Source organism: Daldinia caldariorum (assembly GCF_022478825.1).
Source record: "Daldinia caldariorum strain CBS 122874 unplaced genomic scaffold F4812scaffold_4, whole genome shotgun sequence".
In the NCBI taxonomy this organism is placed as follows: Eukaryota; Fungi; Ascomycota; class Sordariomycetes; order Xylariales; family Hypoxylaceae; genus Daldinia; species Daldinia caldariorum.
The window spans coordinates 1,445,000-1,466,054 of record NW_025953040.1 but is presented as its reverse complement, the minus strand read 5'-3'; the positions used below and the strand labels follow the sequence as shown (position 1 = coordinate 1,466,054).

The 21,055-nt window shown below is 49.0% G+C and overlaps 7 protein-coding genes across 7 annotated transcripts; 4 read left to right on the top strand and 3 right to left on the bottom strand.

The window, feature by feature from the left end:
* Positions 1–1,182: 1,182 nt before the first annotated feature.
* F4812DRAFT_470037 (uncharacterized protein) lies at positions 1,183–3,014 on the top strand (the record flags this gene model as incomplete). Its single annotated transcript, XM_047938935.1, has 3 exons — positions 1,183–1,545; positions 1,603–2,127; positions 2,187–3,014. The coding sequence occupies 3 exons, from the start codon at positions 1,183–1,185 to the stop codon at positions 3,012–3,014; spliced, it is 1,716 nt and encodes a 571-aa protein (XP_047792370.1).
* A 686-nt stretch (positions 3,015–3,700) lies between these two features.
* F4812DRAFT_421317 (muts domain V-domain-containing protein) lies at positions 3,701–7,315 on the bottom strand. The gene has a single exon (XM_047933538.1). The coding sequence runs from the start codon at positions 7,302–7,304 to the stop codon at positions 3,864–3,866; it is 3,441 nt and encodes a 1,146-aa protein (XP_047792369.1). The 5' UTR covers positions 7,305–7,315; the 3' UTR covers positions 3,701–3,863.
* A 450-nt stretch (positions 7,316–7,765) lies between these two features.
* On the bottom strand, positions 7,766–9,191 carry F4812DRAFT_457450 (subtilisin-like protein; the record flags this gene model as incomplete). The annotated part of the gene is made up of 5 exons (XM_047937171.1): positions 7,766–8,277; positions 8,330–8,483; positions 8,540–8,590; positions 8,641–8,853; positions 8,901–9,191. The coding sequence occupies 5 exons, from the start codon at positions 9,189–9,191 to the stop codon at positions 7,766–7,768; spliced, it is 1,221 nt and encodes a 406-aa protein (XP_047792368.1).
* Positions 9,192–12,212: 3,021 nt separating this feature from the next.
* On the top strand, positions 12,213–13,121 carry F4812DRAFT_421313 (uncharacterized protein). Its single transcript, XM_047933537.1, has one exon. The coding sequence runs from the start codon at positions 12,295–12,297 to the stop codon at positions 12,775–12,777; it is 483 nt and encodes a 160-aa protein (XP_047792367.1). The 5' UTR covers positions 12,213–12,294; the 3' UTR covers positions 12,778–13,121.
* Positions 13,122–13,212: 91 nt separating this feature from the next.
* On the top strand, positions 13,213–16,316 carry F4812DRAFT_311006 (DUF221-domain-containing protein). The gene is made up of 3 exons (XM_047931345.1): positions 13,213–13,487; positions 13,547–13,711; positions 13,766–16,316. The coding sequence occupies exons 1-3, from the start codon at positions 13,341–13,343 to the stop codon at positions 16,079–16,081; spliced, it is 2,628 nt and encodes an 875-aa protein (XP_047792366.1). The 5' UTR covers positions 13,213–13,340; the 3' UTR covers positions 16,082–16,316.
* F4812DRAFT_311015 (uncharacterized protein) lies at positions 16,152–18,101 on the bottom strand. Its single transcript, XM_047931346.1, has one exon. It carries the CDS (start codon positions 17,730–17,732, stop codon positions 16,221–16,223), a length of 1,512 nt encoding a protein of 503 aa, XP_047792365.1. The 5' UTR covers positions 17,733–18,101; the 3' UTR covers positions 16,152–16,220.
* Positions 18,102–18,814: 713 nt separating this feature from the next.
* Positions 18,815–20,828, top strand: F4812DRAFT_421310 (glycoside hydrolase family 43 protein). The gene is made up of 2 exons (XM_047933536.1): positions 18,815–18,920; positions 19,078–20,828. Exon 2 carries the CDS (start codon positions 19,106–19,108, stop codon positions 20,663–20,665), a length of 1,560 nt encoding a protein of 519 aa, XP_047792364.1. The 5' UTR covers positions 18,815–18,920; positions 19,078–19,105; the 3' UTR covers positions 20,666–20,828.
* The last annotated feature ends 227 nt before the right edge of the window (positions 20,829–21,055 follow it).

The following is a 21,055-nucleotide window of genomic DNA, read 5'->3' as shown; positions in this document are numbered from 1 at the left end:
GATTCATTTCTATTCTCCTCATTTCAACAATCTCAATTCCCGCCGTCTTCATTGACAAGAGCACTATACCTACTCTCCCACTCCAGCATCATATTTCTGCCTTCTGCCAAAGTATCTTCCTAGCGAAAACAGAAAGGTGCAAGTTTCCCACACATCGCCGCATTTTTATTTTATTCTTTTAGCACTGAAGGAATAGTTGGATAAGTCAACTTTTACCTTGATCATATTACTCTAATTCATTTCACCAATCTGCCTTTTCATTTACCTGGTTCTTTCTCCTGCCTCATCATCTCTCAGGCGACCGCAATTTGGTCGGAGATCATATCATTCGAGGCTTGAACCGCTTTCTGCCATCTACAAGAGACGCAACATTCAAATACATCACTAATAGTTTATCCAGCAGCCTTGGATCCTCAACCAAAGAAAACGTCCCTCTAGTAAGGAGATAGGACTACCACTCAACCTCCGAATAGGCTAGAAACTTACTTCTTGGTCAAGACCTTTAGATCTAGGTTCTGTGTGCATACCTTGGCGCACAGCAAAGCTTTGATCGTTTGACATAACTACTAATCAATCTATCTCAAGATAAGCCCATATTCAGCTACAGAAATAGTTCTTAGTGGGTTATCGACGACCTCATTTTACAAATTCTCGACACCGATTGTCGTGATTGCAGTTTCCACCAAGAAGACTAGCAAATACTTGACAGGGAAATTCGTTGAAAGTATCTGCTCAGAGACGCGTTCATCTGATTCTTCACCTGATTATTATTCGCCGACCTTTTAACTCAAATAATAGGTATGTAGAACTTCTGGGGTTTCCTTTTTCTATTCTCAACTTTCGACACATTCCTCCTTAACGAAAGTCAATTTCTTTATTCTCCTTCCATCCTTCACCTCGCTCTGTGACTGCTTTACCGATCATTCAAAGCTCATTCCGCGGGCTCTGGACCTTCATGCGCTTCTTACTTAGGTGACGCCTAGTTTTATGGCCTGGCTAGTCCATTTGCTAGATGCTGACCCAGTGTCTATCGAATACAACGGTAACAGCTTACCTCTATAGATGAGCTAAATCACTAATTACTTTATTAAATAGGCAATGGCATCCTATCCACACGCAAGCTATGTTACTGAAGACCCCGGTGGGGTTCTCCATGAAATTGAAGTTGACGAAGAAGCAATCATGTCACCACATCGAGTCGACCAAGGGGGCATCCCGCTCGTCTGCTACGCTTGCGAAAAGATTCCAAAGTTCTCCGACCTTTCGCATCTAATCACACACGTCAGCTCAAAGGCTCACTTACTTGAGCTTTACAACCTACGCATCAAAAGTTATGGCAATGAAGCGTGTGCTGCCCAAGCGCGCAAGTTTGAGAACTGGAACCAGACATACAACATTGATCAGCTAGTCCGACAGCGCATGGAGGCGAGAGATGAGAAAGGAATCCAGCCTCAACGACGCGGCCATGCTCAAAAAGACGAGGCATCTGGTCGATCGGCCACACGACGTGGCACCCGCGGTACTCGCGGCCGTCGTGGTAATGCAGTAAGTGCTACTTTGGTTTGATCGGGAACTGATATTCTAACATAACTTGCGTTACAGAACACACGTGGCCGAAGTCGTAAAGCCACTAACCTTATAGATGTTAAACGAGAACTGGATGACAACTTGAGTTTTGGGGACAGTTATGAGGACATACAGAGTCCTTCAATTGATTCTTGGCAGAATAATCTTAACCCACCACTTCTGCCCCAAGACGAGGATCTAGACCTCATACCACAGGCAAACTTCGAAGACTGGGGGGGTGAAGACGAACTCGTAAAGTATGATTCCTCAGAAGATGAAAGTTCCTACCCGTCAGAGAACCTCACTGAGGCAACAGATGTCCATGAGAACGATATGGGCAGTCTAAGTCTCAAAGGCGTGATATTTCCTGGTATGGGCCTTTTCGACGCCGCTAAGGAGGAACAACGGCGCAAGAGAAACCAGCGCAAGCCTCCTGCTGTTCTTCTGCAACTGGAGCTCAACTCCACAATGGTTACAACGCAGGAAGATGTTTATGACGGCAATCTCGATTATCAACGATCGAGGGATGTTTATGACGAGCCATCTGTTGATGGGAGCGAGGTGAGTAGAGAAAAAGCCGTCGCTTTGGCAGAAAAATGATCGCTAATATGCAGTTTCAGGATGAAGATGACGTAGAGAGAAAGCCGAAACGCCGAAACGCCCAAGCGCATACAACGTTGGGTTCCAAGAGGATGAAGCACCGACATGATACTCGCGGCCCGCGTGCTACTCGTGTATTGACACGGGCTTCGCAACGTCTCACATCGGCGGAAGATTACATTCCGCCCACGCACAGCCGAGCTTCGAACACCGGGGGGAGGATCGTGAGACCTGCTGCCAACCGCAATTCAGTGTCACAGGCCCAGTTACCACTTCATAATCATGGGTTTCAGGGTGAAGGGGCCTTGTTCTACGATCCGGTGATGGAAAATGATCTAGGTTGGGCGCAACCCGATCTATTTGCCGGTGACATTCCGGCTGACATTCTACAGCAGATGCCGCCGATACCCTCCCTGGTAGAAGAAGGCGGCAGTGAGTCATTGCTAATGCCCCACTTCCTATATACTGGGCTCACATACATTGACAGTAACGCCGACCTACCGGGCTTGGCTCTGCGGCCGGGCAACCCGAATCTGCCGTTTGCGTCTTCGAATCCGAGTTTCAAGCAATCTACCTCGGCGCATTTTCTCGGAAAAGAGAATAATAACTTAGGGCAAAAACCATCGAACCCTTACTTACAACATATTGGTCCCGGTGATACTCATAACCCCCTGTATCAGGACGGACTAGCGTTTCGCATGTACGAACCGCACGAAGAGGAGGCCAAGCTGCCGACGGGATTCAACCCTGTCAATAGTCACAGCGGATTCAACTCTTTACAGATGCAGACTCAGCACGGTACCACCTATGCCGCTAATCAAGCTGTCAGCGAAGAATACGCGCCTTAAAATATTTAAGCTGTTTGGTATGGTCTAAGGGAATTCCACTTGCGTTCAACGCTTGATCAAAAAGAGCGACATATCATCATCACTGGGCTTTAATGACATTGAGCTCTGATTTCCACAAAGTGGAGAAATGCGTAACCTTAACATCAACATAGTAAAGGCAACTGGTATGTTCATTCTTTTGGACAGGAGTACCTAGCACCATCGCAGACGTCCCTAGAGCATTGCACAGGTTTACCACTCTAATCATAAGCATAGACAAATTATGTTGGAGTGTAGACTATTACTACCGATTTTTTTTGCACCTTGGTTGGGACCTCACCTTGACCCATACTCGACCGCTTGACTATTTCTTCTACACCATCGGTGTACATACTCGGTCCCAAATTCCTTCTTATACTATCACTTTTCCTCCCTCTCCCTTTCCCTCCCCCTCCCTCCCTCAATGTGCAACGCAAAGGACCTTCAGCTCTCTTTTGCTGATTCCACCCTGCTACTTACCACAGATGAGTTAGGTCTCAGAGATGTTTTGGCCCAGGTATGGTGGATTCACTCTAGTATTGGGGTAAACTATCAACCAGGGAATTGCAAGAGCCACGAAACCGGGTTGATGGGCAGGAGAAAAGACCGCATTATTTGATGATGAATTACGACAATATCAGGTCTAAACGCTAGACTATCTTAATAATTTTGGCGATGGACTCACATATTCATTCATTATCAGTACAGACTTGTTGTACATTAGGTGATAGCTGTTATTTAGACTAGCACACTTTCTATTACACAAATTACGGCGAATTCTGCCAGTATGAAATGATAGACCCTTTGAGTGCACGTATGGTTTACGGTTCTCTAGAGCTGCTCAATACTGGATACAAGATGATCCAGTTGCTCGGACCCATTCCCCAATACATCAGTAAGAAGCCTCACCGCGCCGTTTAACCTACGTATCTTGATAGTTTCCTCTAGTTCTTTAGATTTCCTTGCTGCTACGTCTAGCACTTTCCTCGGAATGCGAGCTAATCTCGCTACGTTTAAGCCGTAGGACCTGTGGGCCATACCCTCGCCCACCTCATACAGGAACGTGATATCCTCGTCGTCCTCATCGTCGCCGCCGTCAACTCGGGCTTCTCCTTCTTCTCCTTGTTCTTTTTCTTCACGGCCGCCGGCGCGGCGCCTGGTAGCGGTGAAGCGCATGTGGACGTTCTTGCAGCGGCCCTGGAGGCCGTCGGCGACGCGGGCGAGGTTCTGGTAGTGGGTGACGAAGAGGGTGAGGCAGCGGGTATGGGTGACGACGTGGTGGAGGACGGCGTGGGCGATGGCGGCGCCGTCGTGGGTGCTGGTGCCGCGGCCGAGCTCGTCGAGGAGGACGAGGGAGCGCGGGGTGGCGGCGCGGAGGATGCGGGCGGTCTCGGAGACCTCGACCATGAAGGTGGACTCGCCGGCGAAGAGGTTGTCGCGGGCGCCCATGCGGGTGTATATGGCGTCGGCGAGGGTGAGGCGGAGGGAGGAGGCCGGGACGAAGGACCCGACCTGCGCCAGGAGCACGAGGAGCGCGACGGCGCGGACGAAGGAGGATTTCCCGCCCATGTTGGGGCCCGTGATCAGGTGGGCGAGGGGAGAAGGGGAGGACAGGGTCGTGCTGAAGGGGATGTAGGACGTGGTTAGGGTCTGCTCGGCGATGGGGTGCCGGCCTTCGCTGATGGAGATGGTTGGGGGGGAGTCGGGTGGGAGGAACGTGGGTTTGGAGTAGCCTGGGAGGGCGGCGACTTTGGAGAGGGAGAGGAGGCAGTCGAGGGTGGCGAGGGAGGAGACAGCGTCGCGGAGCGGTTGGTAATCCGCCGCGATGGCTTCGAGGAGAGAGGTAAACGCTGCGTCGCAGGCGGCCGACAGGGCCTCCTTATGCTGGTCGCGCTCCGAGATGAGGCGAACGACCTCGGGGGTGTGGAAACGCGAAAGCTTCTTCGTGCCGCTGATTTTCATCCAGGAGGCGGGGACGCGCCTGAGGTCGCCGTTCGGTACCTCAATAAGATACTCGATGCCGGCGACGGTGACGTACGGAACCGGAGACTTCTTGCCGAGAGTCGAAGCGGCTACCTTGCGGTGGGCGTCTAGGTCTTGTTCCACAGACGCGATGCCCAGCTTGTGCTCGGTGATGGCGTCGGTTTCTTCGCTCTCGCGGAAGAAGGCGTATTTATCGTCCCGACGCGCAGCCTCGGCGTTGATGCGATCAAGGTACGATAAGACGGTAGGTAGGATGAGTGGCAGCGAGGAGATCGCGGAGCCGATAGCTTCTGCCTTGAAGCCCGAGTCTTCGGGCGACTTCACCCGCGCGAATTCCAATGCTATTTTTTGTAACGTTTGAAGGACTGCCAAGAGCTCAGGGCGAGTACATTTCCCATAGTAAATACGAATCAGGCTTCGTTCGAGATCCGTCTTGATGCTCTTGAGTAAAGACTCTAGTTGGTCTACTTTGGCCGTCGAGGCATTCTCGAGTAATTCCTCGACAGCAGCCACCCTTTCCTCGAGCCGCTCCTTGTCTAGAAGAGGTCGGCCAATCCATTTGCGAAGGAGCCTCTGCCCGAAGCGAGTCAACGTCTTATCAAGTGCCCAGAAGAGACTACCCTTTTCCGTGTGGTCAGTTTGGTTGCGATAGACTTCTAGGCTTTCTAAGGTTGTGCCATTGATTAGCATGTGCTGGCGAGCACTAAACGACTGGAAATATTTAGTCAGATCGAATATGTGCTCAAGACCATATTCTTTCAAGTGATTGATCATAGAAGACAGGCAGATGGTGACAGGCTCCGGTAGCTTGAGGACTTTGTCAAGAAGCGCGCTGGCCTGTTCATTATTATCTTGAGAAGCTTCCTTTAGTTTAGCGGAATAAAACTGGGCGACATGCGAGTAAGCTTCAGCGGCGATAGTCTTGGACTTGGGGATTCTTTCGATTCTACTTCGGTCGCCAAAGACGTTGGTGGCGCTGCCCGATAGATGTTGAAGGAGTTTGTCTGTGGCTTTGGAGAGTTCGCCGACAATGAGGAACTCGCAGGGTGAGATATGAAGTAACCTCGTTTCGATTTCGCTTCTCATGAAGCCGTCCTCAAAATTGTCATATATGATATCGCCCGTTGCAGGTTGTACTGCAATGATACCGACGTCAACTTTCTCATCAGTGCCCCAGCCTTTGGCTTTCGTCTCCGTGATGCACAGTAGGTACCCGCCTGCCGGTGCTCCTGAACTATCACTCGTGTCAAACTCTCCAATCTCATCTACATAAGTTCCTTTAGTGTAAACGTTGGTGAGTTTTCTTATAAAGGGTGCATTGCGGTTATCACCGGCTTTCTTCAACGCTGCAGTTTCTATTTGGCGAACTACACCAACTTTGTGGCCGGCCGCTACCAGCCGCTTGGCGTGCACGGGTAGTCGGTGCACAGGAATACTAGCAGATGCGAACCTATCAAGATGGGCTTCGGATGGATGTTCGTCGTATCTGAGCTTGCCAGGTATGCATACTATACCGAGCTCCTTGGCAGCAATACGGGCGTCTTCGCCAAAGAATTTAAATTTGTATCCCACTTCAACGATCAATATGGTATCCATATGCTTTCTCTTGATGTCCAGGAACTGTATCTCCATTGGTGTGAGTTTCCCTGTCTTGCCCCCCTTTTTCTTGCCTTTTGTAGGCGGTGGCGCGGGTTCTTCCTCTTCGCCATCTTCTGCATCCTCAGCTGCGGCCTGGGCTTCGTCATCTTGCTGTCCAATTCCCCGTCTACCATATGCTAGACTATCTGGGCGTCCAAGCTTCTGAACGAATTTGCGATGCAATTCCTCCTTTCTTCGCTTTTCGGCGGCATCCTCGTTTTCCTCCTCAACTGCATCTTCTGGGGAGTCGGAACCATTGTATATGTATCGTTCAGTACGGGCGCCTGGTCTGTTTCGAGCTAAGGTAGGAGATCTAGCAGCTGAGTCCTCTAGTTCTTCATCTTCGTTTTCTGCCTCAGCAGCTTTCGGCTTTTTCTTTAGTGGTGTGTCGTTTCCATTATGGGTGTCTTCTCGGAGTGGCCTCTTTCTGGAGCTATCAGGGGTATTATTGGGGCTATCGGGATCCTGAGTCTGGGGCTTTCGGACAGATGCAGTTAGACCGTTGACAGTCCTCGGAGTAAAGAAATTGGTAAGAGACTGCTGCTTTTTCTCTTTTGGTTGGCCTGCCATACTGAAGGTAATTTGCAAGGTTAGTTGGTGACAATGTAAACCGTCAATAAATGGTTTCAAATTTTGGAGAAAGGTCGTCATCAAAGTTTAAGGGTTGAACGCGTCTTGATAATGAAAGAACGCGTCAAATGTCCAAGCACAGACCATCTTTTCTTCTTTTAGGGGCCTCTTCCCTGTCAATCTCCGCTAAGCTGCAGTACAGTACCCGCTAGCGCAAGTACCTAAGAGTCTCCATTTCCCCATATTGTAAGGCTGGAGGGCTGGAATGCCAGAAGTACAGTACCAGGTAGGTACCTACCTCACCTAAGTACCAGGTAGTGTAGCACTGTAGCCCCCACGCAAGTTAAAACTTCAAAACTTCGTCATTACAACATCAATTTCTTCAAATCTCGATTAAGATGAAATATATGAAATTAGTCTATATGCCTGATATGTATCCTCTTAAAATACCCTATCCAATCCGTCAAGTCTACCAAAGTCTAAAGAGCAATTTTCCGGGATCCCGCCAGTAACATCCAATAGGTGTTTGCTAATAAACTCTTCTATAGTTCAGCTTCATTGCCATTGAATGCAATCAAGTTGGGACTTCCGTTCGTATTCTGCACCTTATCTCGTGTTCCGAGGTCGATCAGCCGACTGGTGACCTTTTCTACGCCAGAAATTGACTCTCGGGACATCAGATACGTTACAAGCCCGGCGACGTGAGGGCATGCCATACTGGTTCCGCTCATGCTGTAGTAGGACGTATCGCTGTCAATCCAAGCTGAATAAATGTCGCTTCCTGGAGCGAAGATGTCCACACAGCTACCCCAGTTTGACCAGTCTGGTCGATTATCGTTCTGGTCAATGGCCGCTACTGTAAGCGCCTCTGGAACTGCTGCCGGACTGTACGTGCATGCGTCGACGCCGTAGTTGCTAGCCGCCACTACTACGGTCATGCCAGTTGCGACGGCATTTTTAACAACATCGTCTAGAGCCTGGAATCTGGGACCGCCGATTGACATGTTGATAACAGACCGGTCAATGTTTCCTTTTGTTTGAGCATCGTTTACGGCTAATCGAGGTTAGATTATACCCATCATCGGCATCCCCTTATAAAGACTCACCCCAATCAACTCCAGCAATGATTCCAGACCAGCTTCCAGACGAATCTTTGTCTAGGACCTTTACTCCAATGAGCATAGTGCTATTGTTTACACCAACTGTGTTGCCGCCGACGGTTGCAGCGGTATGGGTACCGTGCCCGTTATCATCGACATTCTGTTGAAAACATAAGCAAACATTATGAGTATTTGGCTGTGATTGGTGTCTCTAACCTGAGCTCCGTTGATGAAATTCTTGCCAAATGTGGCACGTCCTCCAAATTCCTGTCTCTAGTTAGTAATTAACACCAAATGTTTGGTTGAAGTCCACCTACCTGATGCGTCACACGAATACCGGTGTCCAATATATAGGCGTACGTCGGGGGCTCAGTTGTGCCAGCAGCGTCGTCTATGTAAGCACCAACCCCGGGATCCCGATGGGAAATACGGCCCAGGCCCCAGGTATCAGGCTTGGGGTCAGATCTAGGGACGTTACGAGAGATAGCTGCTTGAGCTGTCACCCGGCCGTCTCGAGCAACATATGAAACCTTACACCCGTTAGAGAAGTTTTGCCCGGGGAACATAAATAACTCACCAGGGGGTCGTTGCGAATGCTATCAAGAGTCGCGTCGTCACATTCGACGTGGTAGCCGTTAAAGCCAGGAACTTGGTAGGTTTTTACAACCCCCTTTTTGGCGCCTTTGGTCCGCTGAGAAGAGGTATAATGGATCCGTTGATAATGTGCTTGGAACGTCTTCGGCGTAGCGCTTTTCATAACTACAATATAGTTGTCATCGATACCATCTGCAATATCTCTATGCATGAGAGGCGCCTTTGCTAGGGCAAGAGGCACCAAAGCCGCGAGGAGGAAGTGAAAGGTCTTCATATTGACTCCTTTCTAGGTCGACAAGACGAAGTATAGTTTTGAATAGAAAAGGTAGAAGATAGCGGAGTAGTAATAGAAGTTATGAGGCCTGAATAAGGATTGCTGAAGTAGCTGATCAGGAATTATGATAGGCAAACTATGTCGTCTTCATTGATTCTTTTATAGACTGAACGGCCAGGAAACTTTCGGAATCTTCATTGATTTCACAGCATCATCTGTAGCACCATAAACACTCCAAGAAAATACCCGTGTAATAACTATTCACTATGCTAGGTATTTTGGCCTCAAATCAGTATGTTTTCCTGAGACTTCAACAGTGACTTAGTTGTACCAATAACCATTACCCAACAGCCATTCCCAGCTCAAGGGAACGGCCGAGACTTCGTGAATCACCTTAGTTCTAGAAGTGTAGAATTCACTGTATGGAGTCGATTTGAGGGCGAAATCCCACGAGCGAAGCTAGTCCACGTGAATACCTATGAGAGCCATTCTATTCTACGACATGTCTCACGGATCTAATCGGAATTATTAAGCTTGTACTTGCGTGACGGTCACATCGGAGCAAAGCATCGGAGCACAAATAGCATCAAGACGACGATATTGACTCAAGTCGGATCAATATGGGTTCGCAATCGGAATCTAATCTTGATTGTGCTTGTGGCTAGGTTGCAATTTGGGGCTGTCTATTTCTACCTCATAGTCACTGTTGGCGTCATAGTATCTAGGGCAGATAGGCCACAGGGCTTGCTCTCATATGACACCATTCAGGGGTTATATCCAATTGTTGAAAATGTGTAACTGTCGCCTTTCCAATAGAATAGCACAAGTCGATTATAGTACTATTAACCTTAGCTAGCCAGGGTACTAAAAGGACTCAAGATAAAATACCTGAAGCATGCCTAAAGTAACAATTCCTCCTGTATATCGCGCAGCTCGATTCCCAGTAGATGTCATCCAAGTCATTAATGCTTTACGGATTAGGAATGTAGATACTCGATAGTCTCACGTCTCTGCAGGTATTACAGCGCTGATAGAAAACGTGTCGGTCCAATGAGATATAATAGAAGAAGAGAAGCTGTGTATTCTATGAACCATGGACTTGTCCTACGGAACAAACTCGTAGTTTTCTAAGCTAACGTCCAGGCGGTTAGGATAAGGTCATTGGCGAGATCATCGATATGCCTACCTCTTAGCTATATTTAGTCGGCGATCACTTTTTTGCCTCTTCGATATTATTGACACTACCTCATAGGGCCAAGTGTTCACCATGTACGACTCTGTACGACCCGTACAGGAGACATAATTCGTATTCTTGGGAGCACAGAAAGGTGGAAAGGTCTCATTATGGAAAGCCAGCTGAAGAATACCTAGCCCACGACTAGGATGATTTCAATATGGAATTTCAAGATTCAAGTATGGCAATCTGGAAATCTCCAATGCCGAAAGTTTCTGGGTAACGGGCATTCTAGCCCAGAGCCACATGTATATGGTTATTGGTCCTATATGAAAGCTAAACTTGTCTCAACTAACATAAACACGCCACTGATGACTTATCCATCTTACCTAGTCCTGATGTCTTTATGCGGGTAATAGGAGATCCGGAAGGACATACCTATCATGAGCATATCGTGACTGATGAGGCATACGTGAACTAACTAATTCTGTCGACTCGCCTTGGAGACGCTTAGACACATCAATATTACGGAAAGTGGCAGAATTCACGACGCATAAGCAACGACAGACGGAAATACACGATTCCTTGTGCTCTTTAATCTTGATATTTGACGATCACGAAGGAGATGCAATGCCGGTAGTTAACTTGGGCCAATTAGATTGATCCTATCTGCACGTTCGGTTGTTAGATAACGGGACATAGTTGGTGTTCGAGTCTTCCCAAGAGGTAGATGCTACTAGGTAGATGCTACTACCTAATACGTAAAGTGTCGTGGATCAAGATGGTCAGCTGCTATATGAAGATGTCGGGATCGAAGCGTATACAGCAGTATGTTGATTCAGGTTGACAGGTCGAGCTACAACAGTATAACAGGTACTTAAAAGTCGCCTTGTGTAGACTCTTGGCCAGGTTGGTAAGTAATACAGGGAGCCCACTTAGTAGATATAGACAGACCTATGAGATACATAATGGCTATCGTCTCCAGACATATATTCCTTGTTAGCCTGCCTACTAGATGCCTGTTAGTTACTACCTTGTAGAGCCATGTGTCTATTCAAAGCTATTAAGACCCGGCGAGGCCGTCCAAAAAATGTTGTACGAGATAACTAGAAGTCATACTTCCTTGCGATAGGTCCTGGATATTCGTCATTTCTTATCGAGTTAGCTGCGAATCTTGAGTCGGAAGCATGGTAGTCCTAGTTGTCTAAATACCGAGTATTCTGATTCAGGCACCTCCCAAGGACTTTTGACATGTGATTTTCTTTGATTTATTTTTCTTATAAGTTTGATTGAAGATGAGCTGCTCACATTGGATCAGGTATTTAACTATGTACTTCAAATTTCCAAGTATTCTCTCTATCAATTACGTGGGAATGGAGACAGATTTTAAGTGTATAGTAAGAACTCCCAAAGGTGAGTCGAATCATAACTCCACTGTAATTGTATTGTACCTAACATACCTCTTAAGTATTGGCTCCACTAAGACCGACAAAGCGACAGTCTTGAACAACATTTACCTAGCGATGACCTAATGCATGCGGCATGAATAGTGTTTATGCCTTCGTGGGGAATATGTCTACTATGTAAGTACTTATATGCAGTAAGAGAACGTGTGATAAATCAGGTATCAATGTGGATAAGGTACCTCAGTACACACTTACATGCTAAGTCCCTTATCTAACACTATTCAGAGAGCAGAGTTCTGTTCCTGCATTTTCGATTGCTATTATAAGACGGATGTAACTGCTATTATGTTTTCATCTGCCGTAGAAATGACGAATAGTCTCAGAATTCTAGGGGTAGGAGCAACAAAAGAACAAACAAGGGTGTATGACGTATGCACGTTGTTTGTATATAGCCCGCCACATATGACGTTTAACATCTCCATACCTGTTGACTTATACAAAAATGTCTATTTTTAAATAGTGAATGTTCTTTTTTCTTAATATTCTTCTGAATTTTACACTTTCCTTAAATCTAAACCCCATACCGTACTGGCATACTATTAGAGAACTATCGAATTCAAACGACTTCACCATGTCGTCAAATAACTACAGTTACAGATCTTCTACCATCTCCTTCTCCTCGTCTACCACACGCAACGGGGAGACTACTGCGTCCCGCTACGCCCAGCATACCGCAAGAGACCCATCGGGCATGACCACTCACATTGCATCCCAACGCAACGGAGAACCCCCCCAGCACGAACGTCGCGACTACGATGCATCGGGTCGTCTGATTTCCTCTTCGACCCAGCGCATGGTTTCCTCCCCGAACCAGCGCATAGGCGGAAGCGGTGTGGATTCAGACCATCACATTCAGGATGTGTCTGACGAGCAGCAGCGCGAAAATGACAGGCTCTATGAAGAGCGCATTGAGGACGAGTATGCGAAGAGAGAGGGAGGTGCATGAAGTTTGGTGGATCGCTTCAGGGATGGATGAGTAAAAAAAGTATACCTCTATGCTGATCACTGGAATCCTCTAGTTTCCTTAATAAGAGCTATGATGAAATTGAAAGGTTTAGTATTTTATGAAGATTTACATAGCTATATTTTTATTTTAGGTACCTCCTACCTACCTGTATCTACTTGTAAAAAAGGCAGGAAGAAAGTGTGTTGAAGATAGAAATATGTTAACAGGTACCTTAAGTACAATACTTAATGAATTACTTCAGCCGCTATGCCGGTACCTGTTATAGGCGTTGGTGAAACTTTCTAGGAACCAATACCTACCGCTGTCAAATCATCAGGTTGCACCCAAAATTGGAGCCTAACCGTACCGGGCACGTCACTACCACCCGGCCCCACTATAGCTTTTGACTTGTCGCGTGGGTTTTCCGATTGCATCAATTTATTGATTTTTTTTTTCTTTTTTCCCTCTTCAAAAATTTAGCCCCTAAATATTCCCTACTACCCATGTACTTCACCTAATGCTCAACGTATCCATTTTCTCTGGCGCTGTTATCTCATCAGGTCATGGATAATGGTGACGGTGATGATCGGTCCCTCTACTGCCTCGACGAGAAAGAGGGCGAGAAAGCTGCAGGACCGGACAGCAAGGACATCTACGTTCAGCTTGTCATTTCGCTCGCCCTAGGTCTCTCCGCCTTTGTCGCCTTTTGTGTAAGTTGTTGCCAGTAGTTAGTCTTTCCTGAGCTTCCGAAGCTAATTACCACGAGCAGATTCTGAGACCTCGGTGGAAGACTTTATACGCCGCTCGAAAACGTCAAAATGACCCCAAGATCGCGCCCCCTGCTCTTCCCGATAGCTTCTTCGGATGGATACCTGCGTTATATAGAATTACAGAGGAACAGGTGCTGGCATCTGCGGGCTTAGATGCCTTCGTGGTACGTGCTACATCAACATGGGAGTTTGATCATGAGTTGCTTATATGGTTCTAGTTTTTATCCTTCTTCAAGATGTCGCTCCGCCTTTTTACAACTATGTTATTTTTCGCTGTCGCTGTTCTTTGGCCTATTCACAAAACGTATAATACAGGCTCAACTCAGCCGCCTAATGAAACTTTCGGAGATCCTTCTGTTTATATGGATTTGGTGCCTCGAGACGGGAATTCTAGTCCAGGCGCCGTTAATATTCTAGCGAAGCCCGAGCCCGAACCCGAGGATAAGAGCTGGAGCTTGCTATGGGCCCCAGTTTTCACCTGGCTGTTCTCGTTCCTCACAATGTACTTCATGAATTCAGAGACCATAAAAGTCATCAAGATAAGGCAGGATTATTTGGGTACTCAGTCGACAATAACGGACCGAACATTCCGCCTAACTGGAATTCCCGAAGATATCAGATCGGAGGAGAAAATTAAGGATTTCGTGGAGAACTTGGAAATCGGGCACGTGCGAAGTGTTACGTTGTGCCGGAACTGGGCTGAAATAGACGGCTTGATGGCCAAACGGCAAGAACTTTTACGAAAGCTTGAAGAAGCATGGAGCGTCTACTTGGCTCGAAGACCACGAATAGTAGCTGCCAATAACCGGGAACCCCTAGGTCCGGAAAGGATCAGCCAAAACAACGACGAAGACGAAGATTCACAAGAGGATGGACGTCTCCTCGCCAATGGTAGTCTACGGAATCTTGTGACGGAAAGGGCGAGACCTAAAATTCGTCTTCGGTATGGTTTCCTTGGGATGCGAAGTCGTAAAACCGACGCTCTCGACTACTACGAGGAGAAGCTACGTCGTCTCGACGAGCAGATTCGAAATGCGAGGAAGAAAGAATATCCGCCAACAGATGACGCCTTCGTAACAATGGATTCCATTGCGGCGTGTCAAATGGCTATACAGGCCACCATCGACCCCAGACCTGGCCAGTTGCTGTCGAAGCCCGCGCCGGCTCCTACAGATGTGATTTGGAGCAACACTTATAGTCCACGGTACAAGCGTCAATTAAAGTCCTGGACCGTCACTATCTTCATCACCTTCCTCTCTGTTATCTGGCTGTTCCCGGTAGCAGTACTGGCTCAGCTACTTAGCCTTTGCGGCATTTCGAAAGTATCAAAATCTCTTGCTGATACCCTTTACGCGCATGATATTACTAGAGCTTTCGTACGAACTGGTCTGCCTACCCTCGTGGTTTCATTGCTTAACGTGTTGGTCCCGTACCTGTACGATTATCTTTCCAACAAGCAAGGAATGGTCTCTCAAGGCGATGTTGAACTCTCCGTGATATCGAAGAATTTCTTCTTCATCTTCTTTAACATCTTTGTCGTCTACGCCGTCTCGGGTAGTGCGGCTTTATCAGACTTCTGGAAGATTATTGGAGATTCGCTTACCGATACGCGCACCATCGCAAAGAAGTTGGCTGTCTCGATACAGAACCTAAACAACTTCTACCTCAACTTCATCATGTTGCAGGGATTCGGTCTGTTCCCATTCAAGCTTCTACAATTCGGGGGCATTGCGATGTATACTATTTATCGGATGGGAGCGAAGACACCGCGAGATTTTGCCGAGCTTGTTCAACCTGGCCTGTTTAACTATGGGTTTTACCTTCCTACTGCTCTATTGGTTTTCATCCTCTGTTTAGTATATAGCATCCTCCCTGGTGCCCATATTGTCCTGTTAGTGGGCGTCTGTTACTTCTCGCTCGGATATTTTGTTTACAAGTATCAACTGTTATACTCGATGGACCAACCGCAACATGCCACCGGTGGCGCATGGCCGATTATTTGCGGCCGTATTGTTATAGGTCTGGTTGCATTCCAACTTATCATGATCGCCTTCTTGGTGCTGCAGACAGCTTTTGTAGCTGCATCATTTATCGCACCTTTGGTTGTTTTGTCTTTTTGGTACAGCTTTTATGCCCGGGAGCGGTACAGACCGCTTACGAAATTCATCGCGCTTCGAAGTATAAAGCGTGCTTCTGATCCGGGTTCGGAAACCCGCTCCGGTCGAGATCAGTACCAGGTACAACGGCAAACCCGATTAACGAGACGCATGAGCACCATCGACGAAGATAGGGAAAAGGGGATGAGGTTCATAAATCCGAGTCTCGTGGTCCCCTTGGAGCAACCTTGGGTGTATCAAGATCCGCCACCGCCGCTGGGAGAGTCGTCTGCTAACTCTAGAACAAGCAGCACTAGCGGCAACGGCAGTCGCAGAGAGGCGTCACTGAGGAGTAATGATGGGCTGGGTAGCGTTGCTAGTTCCTTTAGTCTTGGAGATACCCATGTTTGGCGAGACACCGGTGATGACAACGTGTAACGATGATGAGAATTAGGAATGTCCTATAATGAAAAGATTGAAATGTTGCCCTGTCTTATATCAGTTTTCTACTAACCCGGTTTTATGCCATTTTAATTTAGACATGGATATACTATTATACAGCTTTCGCCTTTATGGATTAAGGCCACATACCATCGAACATGAAGAGCCAATCTTCCCAATAACGATCATAGCGTCCTACGAGCCAGCTTCTTCCATCACCTTGACCTCCAACTTTCCATGGCCGCGTATATAGACCCTCTTCCCGCAAATGTCTCTTCAGCGCCACATTAATGCTAAAACTGCTCGGGCTTACCCCTACGAAATAGTCGCAGCGCAGCAGAACCACGAAATCCACCAGCGCCTGCTGGTCCCAGCTGAACGACCTCAGCTTCCTCTCCAGCTTTTCGTTTTGTTTGTTTAGTAGTAGTAAGTCGTACTTGGACCTAACATCCAGCTGTAAACTCGCCTTAGCCTCCGCGGCGAACTTCCGCGTCTCGGTCTCGTTCCCCGACGCGATGTACGCGACCCGCCCCCGGTACCCCCGCCTCGCGGCCTCGCGCAGGTAGCCCCCGGTCTGGTTCTCGTACGTCGGCCACCGCGACAGCGCGTCCGCTTCCGTGCGCAGGTGCACCCCGAGGAACGACCGGCCGGCTGCCGTCTCCGTGCCCCGCGTCGAACCCGCGAGCGCTCTCATCGACGCGACGAGCGCGTCCGCTACCTCCTGGATGTCCTCCCGGATCCGGAGAAGCCCGCCGAACGTCGCTGCGAACTCGGGCCCGTCGCGGTACACCGGCCAGTCCCACAACACGCCCCACGAGAACCGTATTAGCCGCAGGTTGTTGTTGTCGACGCCGTTGCCGGACGCCGACGACGATATCTCCCGCGCGCGCTCGCGCTCGAACGCCGTGCTCCGCAACCACTCCCTAAACGCCCCCCCGAACCGGTCCACATGCCGGTTCGGGTCCCGCTGGTCGCACCCGGCGCGACTCCCCCCGAAGTTCTTGGGCGTGACGCGCTCGACGATCTGCTCGACGTCTTTCCTATCCTCCCGCGACGCTTGGGCGCGCGCGCCGGGGACCTCGTCGAGGGAGGGGTACACGGCGACGCGGGGGCAGGCGTCGGCCATCGCGCGGCGGAAATGCGGCTCGTCGAACATGTAGGCGAATTCGCGGTACGCGCCGCCGAACAGGTTGGCCGGGTTCCCCGGGGCGCGGGTCTGGATGCGCGGGAGCACGAGGGCGGAGGCGCCGGCCTCCAGGGCGTACCGGAGGCAGGTCAGCAGGTAGTTGCGGATGTTGCCCGGGCCGCCGCTGTTGTTGTCGCAGACGAAGGTTAGGCCCGGGACGTACGTGGGGGTCTCGGCGCAGAGGCGCCGGAGGGGCCAGGGGGTGAAGGGCGCGCGCGGGTCGGAGAGATCGGTGCTGGTGGCGAGAGGGTCTTGGTCCTTGTTGTTGGTATAGAGTTGCGCCGGCGTAAGGGTGGGGTGATGATCCTGCGGAAAGCCCGACGTTGGGATGTCCCGGTTGGGGATTGGTAGAGCGCGACGGTCCAGGAGGAAAAGTACCAGGAGGCCAAGGGAACAGGAGGAAAGGAGTAGCGCGGCGGCCCGCCGACGAGAGATCGTTGTCTTAAGCGGCCGGAACGCCATCGTTAAACGCGACGGTCTATTACCCGATGGACATCGTTGTTCGTTGAACCGATATTAACTGGATATATTTCTACTTTTTGTCTTTGCCATTCAGAAGTGGTAAAAAACACACATGAAGAGTCGAACATAGCGAGATATTAAACACGCGAGATCACTTTCGTGGTACAGCTCGTTCCATTTTAGGAACTGCGGAACGTAGACCCCGATGTTGCTCAATTGCCTCATGCACAAGGGGAGTTGCAGTGGTTGCGCTTGATTTAACTATTAAGAGGTATCTTATGCTCTTCCCAACCCGTATGTTACTTATGACATTGGCTCTTAATTGTATAAAATCGATTGCTATTCAAAGCCAAATCCGACAGGAGACACGATTAAGTTTTATTTGTTTCTGTTCGATGAGATGACCTCGGAGATTTAAGCAGTTCTTTGATTTCTCAAGGTACTTCTATAATTCTAGAAGTTCTAAGGAAAGTTAAATATTTACTGCTAAGCTTTTTAGAAGAGCACCTAGAAGGTAGTAGCTAAACTCAATCATTGAACGGCTACCTGAGATGAAGAGTATTCTTAACCTTATATTGTCAGTTGGCTTCTTGTATAGCGGCCGTTAGTCAAAGTATGAAAGGTGAGCTAAACTCCAGGTGCCTAGTGGACCGAAAAAAGTAAATATAAACATGATAGCCTCTAACAATTCCTCTAGACATGCCAGAAAGACATACCAGGTGTTTCCCCAAACTAATTTACCTACCTATATAAACTATGGTGAGGAACCTCAAGAAGTAAGGGGTCATTACTATTATAAGCCGTGCCAGAGGTTGGATAGATAAGTCTATGTAGCTATAATAGAGGAAAACATTTACGGAAAAACAATGATATATCTCCCTTTCGCTCTTCCGGTTTAATATACCCAAGTGGCTCGCTTCCAAATCTACCGAGTTGAATGTTAAGATAAAGTAACGTGCCATGTTTGGAGGGAAGCACAGCTTCACCATAGCGTCTTTCCCCATTAGGAAGGTTAGATAACCGTGCTCTTTAACTCCCCGCCCCGTGTTGAGTCTCATGACATTTCAACTAATCCGGTCCCTCCCGGGCTCCCTAGATATAAAGTTATCAACCTGGGGATATCCGCGTGGCTGCGACAAGCTTGGCGTGGCTACCTTTGGTCAAGGCTCTGCTTAAACTTTCGTAGAGGTAAATATTTACATTTTTAAGGCATAAATATTTCCTGCATTATTTCTTACCAGTCCAAACTTCTTGACATGTTTCTATGTCCTCATATCACTAGAATAAAATTCACGTATCTTCTCTATATGTGATCAAATCGCTGAAGTATCTAATAACCCTCAAGGTCGCGGTTCTCCTCACAGGTATTATATATGGAATGCGGCAAGCTTACTATTATGGCACCCCTTCTCTCGCTAGCTTATTCCACAGCTGGCTCATATACCAACATATTTACAGCGAGTATATTCACAGCTCTCGCAATGCCAAATTTAGCAAATACGTTACCCGTGGCGAATAAACCTATCCCGGACTATACTACCTCGGAAGCGGGTAACCCCTTCGTGGATGGCTGGTATGCTGATCCCGATACTGAGATATATGATGGTCTATATTGGGTCTTTCCCACTTCCTCGTATTCCTACGACGAGCAAACATACCTCGATGCTTTTTCCAGCCCGGACCTTGTCCATTGGACAAAACACCCTAACATCTTAACAACTGCCGACGTCAGTTGGGCTACTAGAGCTGTGTGGGCACCGGCGCCAATCTTCCGCAACGGCAAATATTACCTATACTTCGGCGCTAATGACATCCAGGAGGGCGAAAATATAGTAGGCGGGATCGGAGTAGCCGTTTCGGACAAACCAGAGGGACCCTACGTGGACGCGATCGGGGTCCCGCTGATCGGAGAATACCACAACGGAGCGCAGCCGATCGACCAGGACGTCTTCATCGACGACGACGGACAAGCGTACATCTACTACGGAGGGCACTCGCGCGCCAACGTCGCGAAGCTCAACGACGACATGGTTTCCATCGGGACCTTCGACGACGGGACGCAGTTCAAAGAGATCACGCCGAAGGACTACGTCGAGGGCTCGCAGATGATCAAGCGCAACGGCAAGTACTACTTCATGTGGTCGGAGGGCTCGTGGACGGGGCCCGACTACTCGGTGTCGTACGCCATGTCGGACTCTCCCCTGGGCCCCTTCACGCGGGTGGCCAAGATCCTGCAGCAGGACAGCGCAGTAGCGAAGGGAAGCGGACACCACGGCGTCATCCACATCCCGGACTCGGACATCTGGTACATGGTGTACCACCGCCGGCCGCTGAGCGAGGCGGACGGCAACCACCGCGTCCTCGCGTACGACCGCATGTACTTCAACGGCGACGGGACCATCCAGCCCGTGCAGATGCTCGTCAGGGATAACTTCGCCGACGGCCACATGTACGGCTGGACGGTGTACGACGGGCGCTGGGCCGTGGCCGACGAGCGGCTCACGGTCGCCCCGACGGCCGAGGCCAAGGCGATGCTGGACACGGATTTCGCGGACCTGGTTTTCGAGGCGACGGTTTCTATCAGCTACGGGCTCGGCGACGCCGGGCTCGTGTTCCGGGCCAGGCACCTGTCCACGAGCTCGGACGGGTACAAGGGGTACTACGCGGCCATCACGAGGGCGGGCAGAGTCGTTCTCGAAAAGGTGCATGGCGAGAAAAGGACGACGCTGGGCGAAGCCGGGTGCGTGGTTACCCTCGAGACGGAATACGCAATCAGAGTTACGGCGATCGGCCACCATATCGACGTGTATGTGGACGACTTTGTGTACCCGATGATCAGCGTTAAGGATAAATCGTTTTCTCACGGGGCGACGGGCGTGGGGGCTCGCGTTACCGCTTCTAAGTTTGGTCACGTTTCTGTTCAGCGGCCTTAGAGGGTTGATGCGCCCTTGATGGTTGTCCGAGGAGAAAGGGGGCGGCATATCTTGGGTATGCAATTTTGCTGTATATCAGTGGTTTTTTTAAAGTCATGTTGTATATAATCATAAGACTCCTGTCTATAGCGAAACGTAACTTGAAATATAAATATTAATTTGACTAGTTCGCCTGTGTAAGTTTATTTCATGCTACGCAGTCCTACTCGTTACTATACATATTACATACAAGTATACTGTCTCATCTGTGTCCCGCTTCAGGTTGAAGTGCTTCCTCAACATACGGTAGTGCCCGACCAACCTCCATGGCTGTCAATTGATGTTTGCGTAGGTCTTAGGAACTCCTCTATATCATGTCCGAATTCCTCCATCACTTCATAACTTGCTCTG